The sequence below is a fragment of the Zootoca vivipara genome, chromosome 2, assembly GCF_965207765.1.
Source record: "Zootoca vivipara chromosome 2, rZooViv2.hap1.1, whole genome shotgun sequence".
Taxonomy (NCBI): Eukaryota; Metazoa; Chordata; class Lepidosauria; order Squamata; family Lacertidae; genus Zootoca; species Zootoca vivipara.
Genome location: NC_142584.1, coordinates 50,499,149 through 50,522,551, shown reverse-complemented (window position 1 = coordinate 50,522,551; position 23,403 = coordinate 50,499,149). Strand labels below are relative to the sequence as shown.

Genomic DNA, 23,403 nt, shown 5'->3' with positions numbered 1-23,403 from the left:
AGCCAGTATCACAGGGAATCTCCACAAAAATTGTGGAGGGAGGAACGACTTCATTTTTGGAGACTCTGTTCAAGGGGCTTCTGGCTAACAGGCTGCATATTGGCTTCAGAACCTGTGACTTGAACAGAATATCCACTGATATTCCTGATCCACCTGGTTCTTCCTCCTCCACGTCAAGATTCCTGGTTGCTATTCAAAATCACAACAGTGAGCTCCCTACAGGTCACAAGGAATCACAATGGAGGCTTGACATTTCAGTTCTATTAAGTAGGATGGCTGAGAGCGAGACAGAGAGAAAGACAGAGGGACACAGAGGCAATCCCATGCCGTCTGGTTCTTTAGCCTAGATCTCTCCCATGACTCCAAACTTGGCTCTCAAAAGCTACATACATTGTCAGGTTCCCTCACAAATACCCCCCCTTCCGTTCATAGATGGTTTAGAATACTTTGTACTGACTGACTAGCTAGTAGAATAAGCTGTCTTGTTCACTGTATCCTCTGTTCACCATCACTCTTTACAGACATCTTTCCTGAACTGTATTGTCCCTTGTTTCAGGAGGGAGTTTCGGGCAAAAGCAGGTCATGAACATGGTCTATTTCCTTCCGCTTCTTAATTGGTTGGAAATGTACGGCTGAATGAGGCAAATGGTGTAATTTCAGGCTCTGTCACTTTGGCATTACCTGACAGTTCTGGGGTCACAATCATTAAAGCTGCTGCTGTTGGAAACCCACAGTCTTGAATTGGTGCTTCCAATCAGCCCCCTAATGAGGTTTAAGTGCTATTACGTTTGTGCTTGGTATGACCACTGGACTGCTCTCATTATTATCATTTCTTGACTAATAGTTCTGTGGCTGTAGTGCTGCCTGATCTCCATCTGAAGACCTGAGCTAGTATGAGCAGAATTCAAAGAGAGTGATTTAGGAACTGCAGCTGTACTGCCTTGCTAGAACCACTTATGAGGTTTCAAGAACGGTGGATTGGTATCCAATGGCTGCTTAAAATTCTTTGGGATAGGGCAGAAAAAGCCGTGTAATAGCACAAGGACATAATGGTAAACCATGTTACAGTGGCACTGTGGGAGCACAGCACCAGAGCAGGAGACAAAAGCACTGGTGCAAAAGTTCAGATTTTGAAGCTATTACATTATATGTTGATTTAAAACAACAACTAAAAACTAAAAATTTAGGGCGAGGCACAATTTTGCATTTAAATGTAATCCTGGAATTATCTTGCTTGCACAGATGCTTACCTTGGGTTGCCTTGCCACATTTATTCTGCTTTAAAAAACAATACAAACCCCTCCCTAATTTTTAACCAAATGATCTACAGATTCCTGCAATTTATATTGCAGGAAATGTTTCCTCTCCCATTTTATCTAAAGAAAATTCATTTGTAACTTGAAAGTTTATAGTATCCCAATGCAGCAGAACTTCATCCAAGAAGATAACTGTTATTTGGTGTTCCTACCTGTGGGAAGAGGGGTATGGGAAAAGAGAGCTACATATGTGGGGAAAAATGGCTCTTTACATTCTGTGTATACCCTTACCTTAAATAGTAATAAAACAGGATTCCATTTAAAAAGTGAGCACTTATTCTATTAGATAGAATCTTATCAGTTTTGAAAAATGTAGTACAACAATATTATTTCAAGCAATAGTGAAGTATATTATGTTTAGTCCCGCTTACTAAGGAAAAAATGGTTCTCCCCGCTGTATTATAATTCTGAAATTGGTTATTTCAAATATTGAATAGCTGAGGCTTTCATTTTTAAAACCTTTATTCTTCTTTACAGTCACCTTCGACCATTTTGAAATTTTGAGAGCCATTGGAAAAGGCAGCTTTGGAAAGGTATGTTGTTGTTTTTTGCAAACAAAACTATCGCTCCATGTGGTGTGAACCATAGCTTTGTTGTTGTTTAGTCGTTTAGTCGTGTCCGACTCTTCGTGACCCCATGGACCATAGCACGCCAGGCACTCCTGTCTTGCACTGCCTCCCGCAGTTTGGTCAAACTCATGTTCGTACCTTCGAGAACACTGTCCAACCATCTTGTCCTCTGTCGTCCCCTTCTCCTAGTGCCCTCAATCTTTCCCAACATCAGGAACCATAGCTATCCAAAGATTATTCTTAAAATAACAAGGTGGACAGCAAGTAAGTAGGTTTTAGATAATACTGCATTGTCAATGTCTACAAGCTGAGCCTTATCTTTCGGAGCGTCAGGAGGAATTAGAGCCTTGTCCCTCGTATGCTCAGAAACTTTAAATTATATTACAGGATATTAAACTGTTCTTATTGATAAAACCAGAGCTGCTGAATTTATATGTAAACATCCGGTAAAGGGAGACTTTCCACCGGAGCAACTCAGGACACACTGGCATTGTGCCTCATTTCTCCCTTCTCTTGCACAGTCACGGCACTTTTTGAGGTGTGCAAGCCTAGTTCTTTGAGCCTAGTCCTGTACAGCCTCTACATTTTTGCCAAAGGAGAACAGGATGCCTTTTTAAGATGCCTTTTGTGTGAAGTTTTAATGTGATTTTTAAGGCTGCTGTGTTCTCATTAGTTTTCATTTTTATGTCAAGATCTGTATCTGGAAGCTATCAGGGACACTTTGCCCAGGCACAAACTGCTGTTTCAAGAATAGTTATAATGTGACAAAGAAGGCTAAAGAACGGTGAGAGGTGGATGAGGCCTATGAGAATGTGAGGCAAATAAAACATAGTTCATCAGACCAATTAATAAACCAAACACTGGACACAGTTTCACCTTAGTCCCACTCAATTACAGTGGCAATGTGTCCTAATATTTGGTTTCTATTCTCAGCAATGTGTCTGTGCATTTGTATATGGTGGGGAAGAGCAGGATCTAGATAAATGAGGCGGCAATTTAGCAATGTACATTTTTAAGGTAGGATAAGGTACTGTATATTGCTAAGTTAAGGTAGGATACATGAGTGTCCTCAGCACATCGCGATGCTACATATCCCACAGTTTGCACCATGCTTCCACCTTGGTTTGTCCTTGCTAGGTATGCATTGTCCAGAAGAATGACACCAAGAAAATGTACGCCATGAAATATATGAACAAGCAAAAGTGTGTGGAACGGAATGAAGTGAGAAATGTCTTCAAGGAGCTACAGATCATGCAGGGATTGGAACACCCTTTCCTTGTGAATTTGTGGTAAGCTGAGCACCATACTTCCCATTATTTTCCAGGGAGGAGGTTGCCTTCATTTTTCTGGAAACCTGTTTCTGTTTGTTTCACTTTATCCTTATTTACCATTGTTAGTTTCCACAATACTTGTTGCCTGGCTGGTGGTTTTTTTCCTTGTTTTTCTTCTTCTACGTATAACCTAGTTTTCTTTGAGTGGCCTTTGAGAGAAACAACAGGTCCCTGGGCTGCCTGTGGTTTAAACGCATGTCTTAGGCAGGGCCTGGATAATAGAGCCCCCTGTTCAGCTCCTTTTATAACTGGCTGCGTTCTTTCTGGCTTGAGGCATCGAAGTGCCCTGCTGTTTGCCCTTTATTTCTTTCACAGTAAAATAAATAAATGTAGCATTTTGACCCAACAGCAGATGTGTTAGATCTAGGACCGTGACTGTTTTGAATAGGAAATATACTTTGGTAGTGCAAAGGAATGTCACTTTTGAAAACAACTACCTTTACCTGGGAAATCTGTGCCTTTGGGGAGAAGGCTTAGATATAGCCCCCTGCCTATAATCCTGGTTTTCCATTGGCTTCTTGGAGAATATTCCAGTTTATAGTCTCCCATCTTCAGCCTGAAATTATAGTCTCAGGGAATTCTATGTGATTTATACAAGTCTGGAAAAGGGGTTGATATGGCCCTTTGGATAGGATCTCCTCACCAGCCCAAAACCTTTGTCATTATTTTCATGTGATAATTTTAGAGATTGTAACGAGCTATCATTCAGGCTAGCACTAGTTGTCAATAGATTCCTAATAAACCTCCTGCTTTTCTTTCTGCTGCCCATTTCCCCAATTTCTTTGTGCTTTCTGTGCTATGTGATGCAGCTGATGAGATCTGGAACCCGACAAAGATTAGGTTGCGCTGTGCATGAGGCCCAAAAGATGTGCCCATAGACACCAAAAGATTGGTGACTCCTCATTGCAAAGGCTTGTAAAGTAACTGGCCCAAGGATACCCAGTGAGCTTCAGGGCCAAGCAGGGGTTTGAATCCCGGTCTCGTGGGTCCTAGTCCAACACTCCAACCACTGCAGCACAAAGGCTCTCCTCTACTGAGGCAGATTTGGCCCTCCACATTACAACTTGGATGAAGTGTTCCACTTTTATTGGCGTGGCCCAAGGCATATTGCTGCCTGTAGCAGAACTCAAATTCCACCTGTTCATTCCATTAGCACCGTCAGTTTCAAAAGGGAACAGGGCTCCTGCACCTTTAATAATTGCTGAAATTCTGTCTTCTCCTTAAGTCTGTAAAGGTTCAGGAACCCTGCCTTCTTTGGCATCTAGCCACACTGCGTAGCTACTACTGGGGACATCGCTGCACCCTTCAGATACCAATTCCTGCCTTTATATCTGTTTACTCCCTGTACCCACATGGTGCCATCTGAATAAGGTCACGTAACCCTGCTGCGGGGCAGACTATGAAACCAGATTGATATCTTGGGGAAATGTCTGTAACAGTTCTTTCTCTGAGGACACTTGATGGGGGCACAGCTCATTTTCAGTAGCTCGTGTGCCATCAGCAATGAAATCAGCACACTTATAAGGCATGTTGATCCTTCCTTTTTTCTTTGATTTAGTGTGTTTTCCCCCCTTTCAGTGGCCCTGAAACAGGAAGGATGAAATAAAGTTCTGTTACCAATAGACACTAAACTCGGTTAAGAGCCACAGTAATATTTCAAGTAACGGGGACTTAGATTATTTTGCCATTTTTTTTATTTTGTTTTCAGGTGGTTTTACTGGTAGAGCATTGGTAAATAACCTCCATCAAAAATCACCCTGTTGCAGGGTGATGGTAATAAAACAGACCTCAGTTACTTTTCACCAGAGGTACCAAAGTATTAGCTGACAAAGGAAGAAGTATTTTTTTTAAAAAACAAATTATACCCTGCTCTTCTGTTTTGACCAAATACATATAAAAGGCAGTAATAAAATTTATTAAAGAATTGTAGAGTTGAAAGCAACCCCAAGGGTAATCTGGTCCAACCCGCTGCAATGCAGAAATCCCAGCTAAATAATCCCTCACAGATTCTTAAAAACTTCCACCGGAGAAGACCAACCCAAGATATTTAAAAATCCATCATGAAGTTCCTTCTGTAGACAGTGGGTTTTTCACTCTAGCCTACTCTATATCTGATTGACTAGATATGCTTTTCTAAATGCCAATCATTGTCTATGACTTCATTCATTGGCTAAAAATCAACAACACTGAAAGCAGGAGCAGGCTTGTTTCTCACAAAAGAAATAAGCCAATTTGTGCCTCAACATTTTTAAAAAATGAAAGTTGGGAGTGGGTAGTATCCCCCCACCCTGGATCTGCTAATTCACTTGTTTAAAAAGCCATCATACAACAACAAATGTGAATGGTGTCCTGTCTAATTTGGCCCTTCCTTGCCACGGGGAACAAATAACCCAAAGCAAAACTGGAAATTAATATCAGGGAATTCCAAATAAATGTATACCGATACAAAGCAGAACTGTTTCCCAGTCTGGATCAAACAAGAGATGCCCTATTAGGTGGGGATGGGGCTATTTAAACCCTTCTGCTGCCTGTGTTCCTGCCGCACAAAAAACTCTGCCTCTCCTCATCAGTTTTTCTCCTAGGGAGGATTGTGTCTGCTCCCATTGCACTTCAGATTTTCACCCTTCTTCCCTTCCTCTTTCATGAACTCTCATGTGCACACTCCCCTTAAATAATGATTTGGTATATGTTAGATTATTTTAGTGCAGCATCTAATTTTGTACTAATAATTGGTCTTTCTACACATGAAAGGTTTTACTTATCTTTGCTTACTTAACTATCTATCTGCTTGTTAGTTTCCTTAGCTTCTTTTTTACCAGCTTAACCCATGAAGGCAAGGAGAAAGTGAGAGTAATAGCTTATCACAGGGGAGTTGCTGTCTACAAGTGTTGCTTGAGTGTTTAGTGACGGATGCTTGAGAAGCAGACTGCATGATAAATGAAGGCATCTTATGGTGCTCCTTAAGGTAGGGAAATAAATAATTTCTCTGCCTCTCTGAGCCATTGGTCTAGACTATTAATAATATGCCTTTGGCAGTCAGTACCAAAAAGAAAAGAAAAAGCAAAAGCTGGGAGATTAATTTTCCCTTACCAAATAGCCTCAAATGCAAGGAGGTTAATAGTGATTTTGAGTGCATCTGCATATATCACCCTAAGTTTTTAATTCCTTCTCAAACACAACAGTTCTTGGAGAAAAGCCCAGTTCGCAGCCTGTGCAGCCTTAAGTCTGTTGGCAGGGTTATTTAGGTTTATATAGGGATTTCCAGTAGCTTAGGGTCAGGGGAGACTCTCAGGCCCAGAGGGTACATTGTTAAAACTTAGCTCAAGTTGATTATTCCGTTGTTCTGACCATAGAACGTAGTCTAACTGTGTATCCTCCAGCTGGGTCTATGTTACATGCCCTGAATGTGGATCAACTTGTAGCAGATGCTGCTAGTACTCCTGTGGAATAAGAATGGGAAGACAGTGGTAAAAGATTGGGAGATGTGCTGTCTTCACAGGAAGTATTGATGTGAATGAATGAAAACCTCACTTCACATTTTCAGGAATGGTGCAGTCCATTTTCAGTCCACATTTTCAGTCCAATGGTGCAGGGCCATGGTACATATTTCTTGTCTAATGAGCAAGATTTTCACAAGGATGGTGATTTTGGGGAGGGTGTGCTTTCAAACAAGCACATCACTTCTGAGGCATTAGAATCATGTGAGAAGTTTGTACTCTGTCAACAATGTTCTGCTCAGGCTCCAGTTTCCTACATCATTCATTAGTTGGGATCCTTTTCTCTGCGTTCAGTGCTACCCCAAGGCAATGATGCCCTCTGGCTACAAGGGTAAACACTTGAAAAAGTCTTGCTACACCATTCAGGCTCTGATTCCTGCCTTCCCAGACTCGCACACGCCTGAAGTAGGTTGTTTCATGCTGCTGCATGGTAGTAGTGCCAGCACTGTCTGTATTGCCAAACTGGCTGAAAAATAATGATTCAGCAGCACATGTGCAGAGAGCCTTTCCGCAAGCACCAAATTGATCCAGCAGAGAAGAGAGGGAGAGATAGTTCTGTTGTGCAAGGAGAAAGTGATCTGCTTAGTGCTATGTTGAATACTACCCTAGGTCTGTGATGTCACCTCTGTATTGTTAAATTTCCTTTAAGCAGCCTCCTTATACAGTCTGGGTTTTTTTAAATTAAAAAAAAAGATAATATCCTGGATCAGTTTTGAAAGAGGAATACATAAACTGGGAGATGTAAACTGCCAAGGGTGTGGCTGCCACTTTAAGAAGCACCATCAAAAGTGATTGCACTGATGATTTGTTATAACTTCACTTGCACTGCGACCTGCAGGAGCCCCGTTTATGGGATGTTATATTATTCCCTGTGTGTTCTACTCCTTGCAGGAGTGTGTGTTCAGAATAATAATTGCAGGTTTTCTCAGGATAGGTTTCCTAAGTGAAAACTTTGTATTAACAAGCATAGATTTACTGAAACTAGTGGCTGAATGGTTAACTGCAGCAGTCGGCAAATATTTAATCACAGGGGGTTTCTCTAACCAGCTACTTCTTGCAAAACAAAGGCAAAACAAAGACTCCCTATTTTGGGGGACTCAAAGTACGCCATCAAGATGGCACCGAGGCAAGTTCTCTCTGAGTCTCGCTTATGTGAGTAAGAGCATCTTTTAACAAATAGCCGATAAAGAAGTGCAGGGTAGAAATAATTACCAACCTCCTTCCCTTATCACCAACAAGACTCCGACAAGATCTTTGAAAGACACTGGGAGTTGTTTGAAGAGCTCGTAAATTCTCCTCCTCCGCAGTTCCATAGCCTCCATAGCTTCCCAGATTAACGCTGGACTCCTTAAATTTGCCTATATCATTCTGAGTCAGCTATGGTTCTAACAAGACAGTGTTATAAGGAACTGGGTATATCACCTCTATATCCTGAGGAAAGCCTTTTAAGAAAAAAGCAGACCAAAATTCCAACTTTTTTTCAATCAAAAGGGGAAGGATTAAAAAACCCAGTAGACCCCCACCCACACGAATGGTCTTTGGATCATGCTTGGAACAGGTGGGAGGAAACACCAAATGATAAAGTGGCTGAAACAGACCTGGCAACGGAGTTGCAACAAGCAGCGTTAGCAAATAAGAGCCTCGTCGCCCACTCAGATCATGAACCACCTCAGGAGCAGGGGCCTTTAAGTGGAAACCCTGATTCTGGACTAAATGTGCCCAGTTTACCTCCCTCACCGGAATGGGATAAACAGCAAGTCAACATCGGATTACAATTCACGCACAGCCACTTTTACCTTCTGTCTGGGATGTATGAAGACTTGTTTAGAAACTATTCTTCACAGATAAATAAAGACCTGAAGCTGATAAAAAACTTTCTATCAGAAAGCCTGAGCCTGCTTGCTACCTTAATTGAACTAATTAAGAGACAAGAAAGGCCTCCACCTCATGAATCAAATAATAATATATCCAATGATAATAAATGCCAGTCAGGCACTGAAGTCACGGAAATTAACTCCTCTACACCTCGACAGAAGGTGGTCAGGAAACTGTCCTTAAAGAGAAAGCGACAGGTACAAAAAAAGAAAAAGCCCAAGAATATCAAAATGGGCCGCCGCTCCGGGAAATTGTACTACCAGACCAGGAAAATGAACTTCCCAAAGCTCTTCAAATTGCTGGAGGACTCAATAACAAACAACCCTTCCACAATAACGAAGAAAACTGTCCAAAAGCCAAGCTCTTCAACAAAACACTCTCTGGCTGTGCTACAAAACAGTATAGCACCTACACTGCTACCAAGCGATGACCCTGAAAAACAAAAGGACCCCTCGACGCTTAAGCAAACAAGTTTACATAAGATGTCCGAAGGAATCCTTGCCCATTCAAATCAATCCAAAAAGGTGTGTGATAAATTAATCCAAAATGGCTGGAATTTAATTTTAAACAAGCATAAACTCGTTTTTACAATCCCACACAATAATAGAAACTTCCTAATGTACAATCACAGGGAAAGTAACTTTCGGACGAAAATTGACCTTGCTATTGGGGGCTTTATGAGATTAGACAATATTAGAAAGGTAACATTTCTCTCAAATGATAAGTTATACAGCAGGGCAGTGGTGACTTTTAAGGACTGGATGGCAGTTAAGCAAGTATTATCAAACAGAGATAAACTCCTGAAGTCTGGACTGCGGATAAATCGCCTTTTTGAAAACATTGGAGCTCCCTCACCAGTTTTAGAGAACTACAAGTCTGGCAGATCCAACTTTGGTTCTACAGAGTCTAGCAGTATGGCAAATCTTAAGTCTTCACAATCAGACACAGTTATAGCCTACACCCGGGAGGTCAAGCTCCCCAAAACTCAAATATCTACTAACAAGCCCAGCAAGGTGGAAAATCCTAAACCACCACAGCCAGACATTATAAAAAATGAAACCCGCCTCCAGGATAATCCTAAATCACCACACCCAGTCACTGTTAAAACCCATCTCCATGAGAATAAGCCCCCAAAACCCCAAACATCATTTAGCAAGGAAGGAAATGATTTTATTCTAAAGAATGGGCAATGCCTGATGGCCAATCTAGAGCAACTTCAGCAGTCTCAGGATGCACTGATCGATGAACTCTCGGCTCTAAGAAAACATATTTTCCTTCTAGCTCCTCCGGCCCCTTTGGATTATTATTACGCCAATCACAAAACAAAGCCCCTATCTAATGAGGAGTGGTTGGCATGTCAATACCTGACCCCGGAAGAAATGGGTCCCCCAACACTTCCTTCAACACCAAAATTGACAACACACCAAGTTGAACTGGTGCAGCCTAGGCCTGGAAATGGTTCAGTCTTTGTGGACAAACTTGGCACTTTAGAAACCATTCAGGCAGAAGACTGACACAGGGACCCAGTGGACGGGGGCCTTGATGGACAAACTGTGCACTTTAATTTAATCCGGGATGTGGCGGGAGGGGCTATACTTATACCTATTGGAGATGTCTGCCCATCCGATTATATATATCATCATTATATCCTTCCTATTCAAGAGACTGGGCCTAGGGCAGATCTGTTATTGAAAGGACATCACTCCTTTGGGGAGGACGCTGACACGGGGCTGGGGATCACCACTGTCGATGGGCGAGGGAGGTATGGTGGTGGGGGTAGATTTCACAGGCGAAGGGTTTTGAGATGTGGTGATGCTCGAATCCCTTCCAATCTATGCCCCATCCCGAGGGACGAGGGTAGGGTGAGCAGGGATTATCCACCTCCGCCACTGGTGTTGTGCAATGCCAGGTCCATAGGCAATAAAACCGCCACTATGCGAGACTTTTTTATCTCACTGGGGGTTGACCTGGCTTGTGTGACGGAGACCTGGGTACGTGAAGGTGAAGTAGTTGCATTACATGAAATAACACCCCCTGGGTTCTCCGTCCTCCACCAGTCACGGACTGTGGGTCGGGGGGGAGGGGTGGTGTTGTTAATCCGGGAGGATTGCTCTTTCAGGGCTCTGCCATCACCATCAATCACCGGCATTGAATGTGTTGGCCTAGTGTGGGGCACCAAGGAGGGCTTGGCTGTCTGGCTGGTGTACCGACCACCCAGCGCACCAGCAGCCACCCTGTCGGACCTGTTGGAGGTGGTGGCCGGCTGGGCCTTGGAGTTCCCTAACTTATTGGTTTTGGGGGACTTCAACATCCATGCCGATGCCACCCCCTCCTCACGGGTTCCGGACCTGGTGTCTTCCATGGCGACATTAGGGCTCTCCCAGTTTGTTTTGGGTCCCACACACCAAGCAGGCCACACGCTGGATTTGATTTTTGGTGCAGGTATAGATTATGATCATGTCCCCAATTATGGAAGTGCCATGGTCTGATCACTACGCTCTGAAAGCCAGGATTGATTTACCGCCTCTGCCCCGCTTGGGTGGTGAGCCGATTTGGGCTCGTCCGTGAAGGCTGATGGATCCTGATAGGTTCCGTCAGGCTTTACGGGACCCTGCTCCCCCTGGTGGCTCGTTAAATGAGCTGGTCGAGAACTGGAATAACCGGCTCTTGGCGGCCATTGATGAGATCGCACCTAAGCGCCCTCTGCAACCCCGCCGAAACCGGGCCCCTTGGTTCACCGAGGAACTTCGGAAAATGAAGCGGGACCTCAGACGGCTTGAGCGAGTATGGCGGCATACTCGCGACGGAGCCTCAAGAACATCTTATAGGTCGCTTATGAAAACCTACGAGATGGCGGTGAAAGCCACAAAGAAGTCTTACTTCTCAGCTTCCATCGCATCCGCTAGCTCTCACCCGGCACAACTTTTTCGAATAATCAGGTCTCTAACAACCCTTGAGGATCAGTCAAATTTAAGCACAAATTCGACCCATAGCTGTGAGGCATTTGCGAGCTTCTTTGCGGAGAAAGTCTTGACACTCCGCCGTGACCTTTCTGCCAATTTTGATACAATAGCGGAACTAGAGGCCCCTCGACTGTCTTCGAGTTTAGTATTGGACCATTTCGACCACATACTCCCCGCTGATGTAGACAGATTCCTCCAGGCTGGGAGGCCCACCACTTGCTCCCTAGACCCCTGCCCGTCCTGGCTGATTAGAGCGTGTCCAGACGAGGTACGGGGGCCCCTGGTTGAGATTATCAACTTGTCTCTCAGTTCAGGGACTTTCCCAGAGGAGTTGAAGGAAGCAGTGGTGCATCCGCTCTTAAAGAAAGCATCGTCAAATCCGCTAGATCTATCCAATTATCGCCCTGTTTCAAATCTTCCATACTTGGGTAAGATAATTGAAAGAGCGGTTGCCGAACAGCTCGGTAGGTTTCTGGATGAAACATCGGCTTTAGATCCATTCCAGTCCGGCTTTCGTCCCGGCCACGGGACCGAGACAGCACTGGTCGCCCTAACAGATGACCTCCGTAAACAGCTGGATCAAGGCGGGTCGGGGCTGCTGATTCTTCTAGATCTGTCAGCCGCCTTCGACATGGTCGATTATGAGCTTTTAGACCACCGCCTTGCCGACGTGGGGATTCAGGGTACAGTCCAACAATGGCTGCGTTCCTTTATCTCAGGTCGGGGACAGAGGGTGGCGCTAGGGAGGGGGTTGTCACCGCGGCATTCCTTGGTGTGTGGAGTCCCGCAAGGTGCAATCCTTTCCCCAATGCTTTTTAATATCTTCATGCGCCCCCTTGCCCAGATTGTCCGGAGTTTTGGGCTGGGTTGTCATCAATATGCTGATGACACCCAGATTTATCTGTTGATGGATGGCCGTCCTGCCTCGGCCCCGGACACATTGACCAAGTGCCTGGAAGCTGTTGCTGGATGGCTACGTGGGAGTCGGCTGAAACTAAATCCTTCGAAGACAGAGGTCCTCTGGCTGGGTCGGGATGACATGGGGCGGGGGGGCCAACTTCCATCTTTCGCTGGGGCCCAATTAGTGTCAGCCCCTTCTGTTAAGAGCTTGGGGGTAACCTTGGATGCCTCCCTTTCCATGGAGGCACAGGTTGCAACCACAGCCAAGGTGGCATTTTTCCATCTCCGCCGCATTAAGCAGTTGGTCCCCTATCTCTCTCAACCTGATCTAGCCACAGTGATCCATGCGATGGTCACCTCTAGGCTTGATTATTGTAACTCGCTCTACGCGGGGCTGCCCTTGAAACTGACCCAGAAACTCCAGCGGGTGCAGAATGCCGCGGCGAGGCTCCTTACGGGGTCCCGGCTGCGGGATCATATTCATCCAGTGCTTTACCAACTACATAATACAACCACCAGGAAAACACAAAGACATGCAAAGAAGAGTAATTATTCCCCCCTCCCCTTACCATCATATTCACTATGGAAAGTCCTCTACATGCAGGCTGCACAGTTCTGTCAGCCCTGCAGATATGTATGACAGCAGCATGGGCTGAAATTCCCCTGTCTGGGCCAACGTCTGGAGATGGGAACATCTGAAGCTTCAACATTAAAGCCATATAAACCTGTCATTCCATGAGAAATTCTGAAGGCTGGCTCTTTCTTTGTGTGATAGTGGTGGAATCAAAAGGACAACCTGATTGAGAAGCTATTCATTGTGTTTATGCATTGACTGTATTTCTAATGCCAGTTTGGTGATCCCCAGCTGCCTTTCAGTCCTGCATATAGAAAAAAGAATTGTTTTAGAGCTGTTTTCTTTCTTTCTTTCTTTCTTTCTTTCTTTCTTTCTTTCTTTCTTTCTTTCTTTCTTTCTTTCTTTTTTTAAACGCAGACTACCTGCACCTCTAGCATGATGGAGAAACCTGTAGAGAACATTGCAACCAAGTAACAGCTCAATTGATCACTAGATTGATTTCTTTCACCCCTCTCTGTTGAGTAGGATTTTTAAGTCACTCTGGAAATCTCATTTGACTGAAGCTTGGAGAGCTGTAAAACAGCAACACTCCTTGTTGTATGTGTTAAAATAGCTGCTTGAATGATTGACATAGATTTCACATGAAAAGGAAACCTAATCAGTAGCTGTGTCCATGCATTGCAGCTCAGCATACAGTACCTGGTAGTAAGGAAATTTCTTTAGCATCCGTTCCCAAATCACAATGGTAAGGGGTGATGGCAAAACTTTTATGAAGAAAATCATCACAGCTATTTGCAAATGCATTTTCAAAATATAGACGTGCAATTTCCTAAACTTCTATGGGTTATTCTTGCCCAATCTAAAAGAAGCTGCCTCATACTAGATGGCTGCTTGTCCATCTAGTTCAGTCTTATGTACACTGACTGGCAACAGTCCTCCAGGATTTCAGAGGAGCCTTTCCCCAGCCCTATCTGGATATTGAACCTGGGACCTTCTGTATGCACACTATAACCCCTAGCACTCAGCTATGGGCCTTCTCCAAAAGAGTAGATATGGGAACAAGATCTTTAGGTGAGGCTGGGCACTCTTGCTTTTTGCGAAGGAGTTGTCTTTAGTGTTCCTGCATCTTCCAGACTGTCAAAGACATGCATGCTTGTGTCTTCTGTGCTGCTTGCTTATGTTCATGCATCTTTCTTTGTCCATTGACTTAGAGATGATGTGATTTTACCTTGTATTTAATTATGCTGGCACCTCAGGGAATCTTTGGGCACAAAAGCAGCTAATTTTCCTCTCTGTATTCAAGAGCATTGACTGCTCCAAGTCTAAAACGTATTGATTTCTTGAGCCCACATTTAACTCGCTGTTATTTAAACGAAGTCAAGCAGAAAGGTCTTGTGAGGGAAATTTCGAAGGCAATATGAAAATGTTGGGGGTGGAGGCTTAACTTGTGCCGGGGCTCAGCACTGCCATTTATTTGCAGTGCCAGGACATAACTTTAGAATGTATCAACTAGGAATAGATGGAGGTACCCTTGAGCAGGTGTCAAGTGCATTTCCTTTGTAACCACTGGGAGCCTCCACACATTAGGGATTAAGGGAGGGAGGCATTCAGAACTAGAGAGGGATGTTTCTAGATAGCCTTGAGCCCTTGTAACGAGAGGTTAGAATTCTAGCTAGAAGGCATTGAATAAAGGGCTTGGGGGTGCCTTCTCTTTTTGTTTGCTACCAGTTTTGTGTGTCTCTGCTTCTTTCCTTGTTTTCCACTTCTTGTCCACCACAGTTGCTGTTTTCATTTTCCTACTTTTGTTTGCATTTCATGTGCCCTTGAATAAGCCTTATTATTTTTCTGTGAGAAGAATGTGCACACAATTCTGCTATGTCTACAGAGTTGGACTCCTTCCCACAGACAGACAGATAGACAGACAGACACACACACACACACACACACACACACACACACAGTAGAGAAAAGGGAGGGGGGTTCCATGTCTAGAAGAATTATGGAAATGAAACTTTGGCCACATGTCTTATTAACAGTGCAACAAACCCAGAATAGCTCAAACCTTAAGATATTTTGTTGTGCAAGCATGACACTACTAACCCCAGTTCTTGACTTAGAGTTTGCTGTGTTTTGTTTTGCTTTGCATTGACAAAGAGGAAGTCTGACTCCAGGCAGAGTCATAGATCTCATAATACATGCTTTGGCTACTGTGCACTAATCAAGCTATGTGTCATTTGTGTGCTGGCATCTTGTTCCAGGTATTCATTCCAGGATGAGGAAGACATGTTTATGGTGGTTGATCTGCTTCTTGGAGGAGATTTGCGTTACCACCTGCAGCAAAATGTCCGCTTCCAAGAGAGCACCGTGAAGCTGTTCATCTGTGAACTAGCATTGGCACTGGACTATCTCCAGAGCAGGAACATCATCCACAGGTGAGCTACGCACTATAGAGATAGATTGAAACTGTTACCAGTCAAACCATCATGAGACACCATTAATCCTGGCAGGTATCTATAGTCAGTGCTTTTTCCCTAGAAAAAAAGGTGCTGGTACTCACCATGAAGTTGTTACAGTAAATGCCACACTTTCTAACCCAAAAAGAGATGCTGGTACTGTATACCCTTGAGTACCCCCTGAAAAAGCACTGTCTGTAGTGCCAGTGAATGACAGCATTTTCTGTATGCTTACCTTCGTGGGTTGACAGACACTTGGAATATCAGGATGAAAGCACGTGTGGTTATTTCAGTTACCAATGGGTATTAGTATTATATTCCACCCTGAAATAATGAACAAAACAAATAATGGCTTTGTTCCTCCTGTAGAAATAAAGGGATACCTCCAGGTGTTTGGGGAATTCCCTAAATAAATAATTTAATTTAACATTTATGAATGCTTAAATATATGTTGGAAGGAATAATAACATAAATATCTAGCTTGTACTTGTTTTAGAAAAGTTATACAGAAGGCTTCTGATGCACTGAGTGAGATATACATATAAAATGTAATATAATATATATATAATATAACATATTTTATACAAAACACGCACACACATTTGTTTCAGTCCACTAACTCAGCCACGTGGCTGCTACAGTCGAACCTTGGTTCTCGAAAACCTCTGTTATCATAACGTTTCGGCTTCTGAACACCTAAAACCCAGAAGTAAATGCTCCAGTTTTCGAATGTTTTTTTGGAACCTGAACATCCAACATGGCTTCCACTTGAGTGCAAGAAGCTCTTGCAACCCATCAGAAGCTGCACCTCGGTTGTCAAACGTTTCGGAAGTCGAACAGTCTTCCGGAACGGATTACATTTGACAACCGAGGTTTGACTGTTCTTCGGTATAAATGGCTAGGAGTTGATGATGTGGCATTAAAGATTCAGGAACTGATCTCACAGAATAATAGAATTATTGGAAAGGACCCCAGGATTCCAATGCAGGAATCTCAGCCTCACTGTTTACAATCCCAACCCACTCAAAACCAATGAGCCTGTTACTAAGAATAAAACTTCATGCATCTGATGAGGTGAACTATAGTCCACAAAAACTTATGTAATAAAAATAAATATATATTTTATTCAGATGAACCATCCATATAGCAAATCCATAGAAGGTTAGTTGGGACTGGACATTTGCCCACAGACTGTTTTAATCAATAACAATAGTTTCAAAAAATTAATTTTGATAACATACTTTATTTTGAGTGTTGTGAATTTTGAATGAGCATTTCTTATGAGCTGGTGGTGACAGCCATCACTATCTACTATCCAATCCACACACTTATAATGAACTTTGACTCCCCCCTGCCCTTGAAAGAGGAAACAGCCTTTCTATGCTGTGACTTGCATCTGTCATCATTTCACTATGTAACTGAGGGGAGAAGTTTAACTATTCAAGAATGATGTCCAAAACCTTTGCTGATTGGGCATAGCTAGTTGCGTGGTTCTCTGGTTTGTGACCAGTATTGATAGTGCATTCCTTTGAGAGTCATTAATATATACAAGGTTGCAGTGTGTTATCCCAAGGACAAGTTCAATAGAAACTCTTTAAAGGTTTGAAGTCCAGAGAGGGGGATGCATCTGACAGAATTCTGTCTTGAGTAAATACTATAGGATTCAGCTCGTAAGTGGATAATTGCATACCATCAAAACGTTATTGGTTTCCACTTCATCTGTTTTTATGCAGAGTGTATGCCATAATGTTGTAGAGCTTGGGAAATTAAAAGAAATGCAGGGAGATTGCAGTTTAAGAAGTTATACAAGTGATAAAGTTTGAAGAATAGAAATACAGGTATACTAAGTATATGTATTATTAACTATCTATGAAATTACTCAAGCAAAACTTCAGGCTCTAGAAACAAATGTAATGCCTGCTGTAATCACATATGCTATGAGAAAAATGGGTTGCAAACTTTTGACCCATAAAACTGTGGTTTTTTTTAGATTAAAAATACATAAATTGTATTTTAGATATGTGAATATGATGAATTGGATTATATTTATTTGGTGTTTTTTTAAAAAAAACAACAACCCAGTAATACTAGGTGTCTCCTTATTAATAAATAACCTGACTTACATTGAAATCTAAATTTTAATATAAATATGTTCAAGCCCTCACTTCTAACATCTCTCTTTGAAGCAGAAGCTTCACAGTCCACAGATTAAATGTCTCTCAGCTACATCAGATTGGAGTAATTCCCAGTTGATGCAAACATGTCTTTAAAAATGCAACCAGAGGTGTTATATGTGTACTTAGGAGTAGATGATCATGCAAGATGAGGCTCTCTTCCTGGATAGATGCAATTCCTTGGAATGGCATAGAAAGAGTTGTATGAATGATCCATTTGGTGAGAGTGTTTGGCCTTGCTTTCTCAAGTAGGCTGAGAATTTGAAAGCTTATATGCATTTGGTAAGAGACTTTCAGGTGTTGCCTTTCAAACCTAAATAATATTTATTCAATAGGCATCATACTTCACTGGGAAGAATAGTGATACTGAAGGTCATTATCCAATATTTCTAACTATAAAATAGTCAGTGGAGCTGACTTAGACTACTCCTTTTGGCATGCTTCATTATCAAACTTCTTCCATACCTCTGGACAGGATTGGAGTTGTTTTCCTATGGCTCTTTTTGTTTTTCAGGATATTTATGGTTTACTTTCTGAAAATGTACAAGTTACAGATAGGTAGCCGTGTTGGTCTGATGTAGTCAAAACAAAATAAAAAAATCCTTCCAGTAGCACCTTAGAGACCAACTAAGTTTGCAAAGGTATGAGCTTTCGTTTGCATGCACACTTCTTCAGATTTCGTGCATGCACACGAAAGCTCATACCTATGACAAACTTAGTTGGTCTCTAAGGTGCTACTGGAAGGATTTTTTAAAAAATTTTTTTAAATGTACACTTCAACTTCCTTTGTAATATGTTTAAACGCCTGCACTTGGACAAACTCAAATGCCTATTTCATGCTTGCGTAACCAAAGGAGACTTCAAGACAAAACAGTGTGGTAATGAAGGTATAAGGTTCACTTTTTCTGCTCTGCACCTGTTCACACAGCCACCAAATAATGAATGAGGATGAATTACACTAGGAGACGCAGAGGGAATAAGGCTGTTTTGTATTGGCTTTGAAAAAGCCTGGAAACTGTATTGGGCAAACACCCAAGGATGGATGGTGTTATAGAAATCAATTAATAATAATGGGCACCATGAAGATGTAGCTTGGAAGGATCCCAATCCAGCTTGTTTTTGCATTACTCTTCTTAGCAGGAGGGTTACTAGTAACATGATTTGCTGGTCTTAAAGCACACATTGATGAACAAGGCTTCTGGGTGAGCCCCACATCCCTGACCATTCTGGATTTTCAACCTTTTTAAGAGATGAATTGCAAACTCTTCTGAGGAGGCAGTTACCATGGATGTAACGTAGGCCTCACTTGATAAGCTGGCTGTTGGTGGTTAGGGTGACCACATGTTGAAAAAGTTATCAGATAATAAAAGTAAGGAGATAAAAAGTTGGTGCCAGTTGTATGTTACCTCTTTTCATAATGAGTTACTGAACCATTTGAGCACAGGACCAATGCCACATAAGCCCAACGTCTATCAAGATAACGTTACTGGGAGTGAGATGTAAAGCTGCTGGTTACTTTGCTAGTATGTTACTCCTCTTACATGATTATCTTTGCAAAGGCAGTTGGGGCATCATCGTGAGATAACGGCAACAAAAGACTCAGGTGAAACCTTCTCTTTTAAAAGAAGGGGAGAGGGAAAGGAGGGGAGTAGTCAAAGGGTGTGTATCTATATGGAGTGTGGAACAGACTGGGCAGAGGGTTGACTCTGTAAGGAGAAGGGGAAGCAAACACCTACATTACCTACGACTGATGATCTTCAGTGCCTTGCAATTACCACCTACCTTCTCGATGCATGCATATTTAGAAAATGGTTAAGGGGGGGGGAAGTTACAGTTCCTTATTATTAGCAGCTGATAACTTAAAATAGACATATATATTTAACTTTATTACATGTGCTTAATTGACTCAGCTGTATGAAAAATAACCTGACATATTGCTCTGCTCCAATCTTTCTCTGCCATTGTCCCTATATCCAGAATTTAGATTTCTTCAAATCGATGGTAATCATAACCTGGCATCTCTATACAGAAGCACTTTAAGTTAACAATAAGCAAAGCCCTATGTTTTTCCCAGACTCAGAGATTATTTGCAAATATGCTGCACAGTGGAGTATGTCATTTTTCCTTTTTCTGTAAATGCTAGTTAGGAACAGATCAGTTTAACAACTAAAGTATAGGTTGGAAGGAAAGAACTCATGAACTAAAATACAGCTGCATTCTCATTGAATTAAATTACAAAAAATGTATGTGGGATTTCTTTGTAAGAACTTTTTGCCATAAATTGCAGCGATAAGAGTCCTATTCATCCTAGATTAGATAAGGTTGATCTCTGCCCTTGGTATTTATTATTTATGCTCCATACTGTAGACACACAGGTGTGCTGCTTTCAGCAACACTTTAAGCTTTTACTTTTCAAAAATAAGAACAGGATAATGGTAAAATAGCAAGCAAGTCAGCATTCAGGTTCTCAAGAACTTCAGCCTGGATCAAGATAAAAAGGGAGTGGGGAAGCTGGAGAGCAATGCTATCAGTGGCTACTAGTCATGATGCCCAAGTACCTTTTAATAATTTAAAAAAAGAGAATAATATTGACAAATTTTGAAAAGGGCATGGATAAGCTGTATTAGTCATGAAGGCTACATGCTACCTACAGGATCAGAGACAGCATGCCTCTCAATGCCTTTCACTGGGAAACAATAGCAGTAGAGGGATATTGCCCTCATCCCCTGCTTGTGGACTTCACATAAGAGGCATCTGACTGGCCAGTGTGAGATATACAACGCTGGACTATATAGGCCTTTGGTCTGATCCAGCAGGCCTGATACTGTAGCCCAGGGATATACTTTGTAAAATAAAGTGTTTATTAAGTGCTATGGAGACATTAGGACTAGATGGTTGGACAGTGTTCTTGAAGCTAAGAACATGAGTTTGACCAAACTGCGGGAGACAGTGGAAGACAGGAGTGCCTGGCGTGCTATGGTCCATGGGGCCACGAAGAGTCGGACACGACTAAACAACAACAACAACAACAATGAAGACATTATTGGGCTAGATTTCCGAGCAGAGTACGTTTTCGAGCACAGTTCAAAGTGTTGGTGCTGACCTTTAAAGCCCTAAATGGCCTCGGTCCAGTATACCTGAAGGAGCGTCTCCACCATCGTTCTGCCCGGACACTGAGGTCCAGCGCCGAGGGCCTTCTGGCGGTTCCCTCGTTGCGAGAAGCCAAGTTGCAGGGAACCAGGCAGAGGGCCTTCTCAGTAGTGGCGCCCACCCTGTGGAATGCCCTCCCATCAGATGTCAAAGAGAAAAACAGCTACCAGATTTTTAGAAGACATCTGAAGGCAGCCCTGTTTAGGGAGGCTTTTAATGTTTAATAGATTATTTTATTTCATTTTTCTGTCGGAAGCCGCCCAGAGTGGCTGGGGAAACCCAGCCAGATGGGTGGGGTATAAATAAATAAATAAATAAATAAATAAATAAATAATAAGATCAGTTACAACCACAAAGTGATTGTAAGAACAATGAAAAATAGTTTCATTTAAAAAACAATTCCACATATACAAACAATCAAAAATACTTCTACAGATGAAAATGGTTAAAAATAGTTCAAATACAGATGGAAACTGGGATAGAAATCTTCAGTTAAAAATAATAGATATCCATGTGCACAGAATACCTCCGAAGAGCATAGGTCAAATTGTGTTGACTTTCTTTTAAGGATGTCTCCCGCTCTCCTGCTCTGTGGCACCAGTGGGCTTGTTCCCCTATGGTGTGGGGCTACTCCCCCCCCTATACTTCATGCCTTTTTGACATGGACTTGCACTATTAGCATTTGTGCTCAGTACATATGTTTATTCAAAAGATACCTGCTCCATTGTAACTTGCATCCTATTGCGTGATATCTTAAGGCAGTTTTCTCTGTCTCTGGATGATGGCTGTTTGAATCTGTACAGACAGATAGAATAGTCTCCCCTGCATAGCTTGGAAAAGTGAACAGCAGGATATAATTTCAAAGAGGTAGAAAAACATCAGTATCTGGCCTCCTATGGTTGTTCTCCATTTTCATATTAACAGCTGAAATGCTTTGTAGAATCGCCAGCCCATCTCCCAATAGGCCTTATTCCCAAGATGCAATTTGGGTGTAAGTTAAAAGTTTCCTGTCTTAATTCCACAGTGCTATATCCTACAGTATATCTGGGTGATTATACTGAACATTCTGATTTTTTTCCTTTTGTACTAAGTTGCTGTTTATCAATAGTCTTGAATTTATGTGAATTTTCCCAGATTCTTTCCCCCCAAAGTAATTTATTTCATTTGAGACAGTTGCTGATGACGAATGGGTTGGGTAATAACTTATTTGTTCCCCTTGAATCCTGGTTTATGATAATAAAAAAAAGGAACTTGTTTCAATTACTCCTCAGGATGTAGCTATTAAGATATTATAACCTCTTCTCCCCCACTCCCAAACAATTCTGTAAACAGTGTGTCAACGTGTTGGGAACATTTAGCGACTGAAGCGGTTACTTTGGCCAGAAACATGAATTCTAGTGTACAGTGTAATCCCATTAGTTTCAATCAGCTGTCTTTTTGGAGTGGAGATCGTAGCCTTTAGATCAGGGGTCCCCAGACTACGGCCCGGGGGCCGGATGCGGCCCAATTGGCCTGCCAATCCGGCCCGCGACGACCGCCACCCGCTCTTACGGTGCGCAGCGCGGCAGCGCTCTTCCGGGTCAGGAAAAAAGCGCCGAAAATCCGTTGTGCGCATGCGTATGGGCCTCTCCCGACCCAGAAAAGGTCATTTCTGGTGCACTTCCGGGTCGGGGGAGGCCCACACGCATGCGCACAACGGATTTTCGGCGCTTTTTCCACCCTGGAAGCGCGCCGCTGCGCCAGTAAGCGCACGGGCGCGCACTCCCCCGCCCGCCGGCCCGCACAGGCGCGCGGTCCCCCATCCTCCGGCCCGCCGCGCGATCGGCGCGGTGGGAACCGGCCCAAACGCCGGTAAGTCTGGGGACCCCTGCTTTAGATGTCTGGCTTAAATGGAAATGCAAGAGGTAACAGGACAAAACCTTGAGACAGTGTGGAAAACAGCTTATATACATGAGATAAATGTAACATGATGAAACAGTTTTGGCCACCTGGAAGGTTTTGCTAGTCTTATAATTAGCTATTCCCATGCGGGGTGACATTAAATTGATAAAGCAGCACCTTACCTGTAGAATGCAACATCTGTACTTAGAACCCTCAAGAGATGTGCAGACAAGTGTTTACTTTGTAGGAACAAAGCTCTGTGGAGACAGCAGCAGTGAGTCAGACCCGTGTTTTTGATATATCAGCCATCAGGTGAAGTGGCAAGAAGATGACTAAACAACCTAGACCTGCCTAATAGAGTCTGACTTGCCATGGCCACAACAATTGCCATCACATGGGTACAGAAAGCATCAAACCTCCCCTTTTGTCAGTGAAGATGTTTGCATGTGTTTTCCATGCTCTCTGTACTGGGTATTAGATTACAAGGCGCTTGACTAATTCCCATGGCAGGTGCTTGGGAAGCAATGTAATTAGCCCATTAAGATCAGGTAATTTCTTGTAAAGTCAATCAAGTGCATAGAGCAGACGTATCAGTTGCCACTTTGCCTCCAGTTCCCCCCTCCCTAGTTTTGGGATATTAGTCTCCCCACCCCCTCCATCATAGAGCAGCTACATTTCATTGAATAGATACTGAAATTCATCAGAAATCCCATGTTTTCT

The 23,403-nt window shown here is 42.8% G+C and overlaps 1 protein-coding gene across 4 annotated transcripts in view; it reads left to right on the top strand.

The window, feature by feature from the left end:
- Window positions 1-23,403, top strand: part of STK32A (serine/threonine kinase 32A) — an 83,893-nt gene that overhangs the window by 24,282 nt on the left and 36,208 nt on the right. For all 4 annotated transcript variants that reach the window (XM_035105324.3, XM_088661851.1, XM_035105322.2 and 1 more), the window contains exons 3-5: window positions 1,794-1,849; window positions 3,023-3,174; window positions 15,284-15,457. In XM_035105324.3, the coding sequence (XP_034961215.1) occupies window positions 1,794-1,849; window positions 3,023-3,174; window positions 15,284-15,457 (382 nt within the window). The remainder of the gene's footprint in view (window positions 1-1,793; window positions 1,850-3,022; window positions 3,175-15,283; window positions 15,458-23,403) is intronic.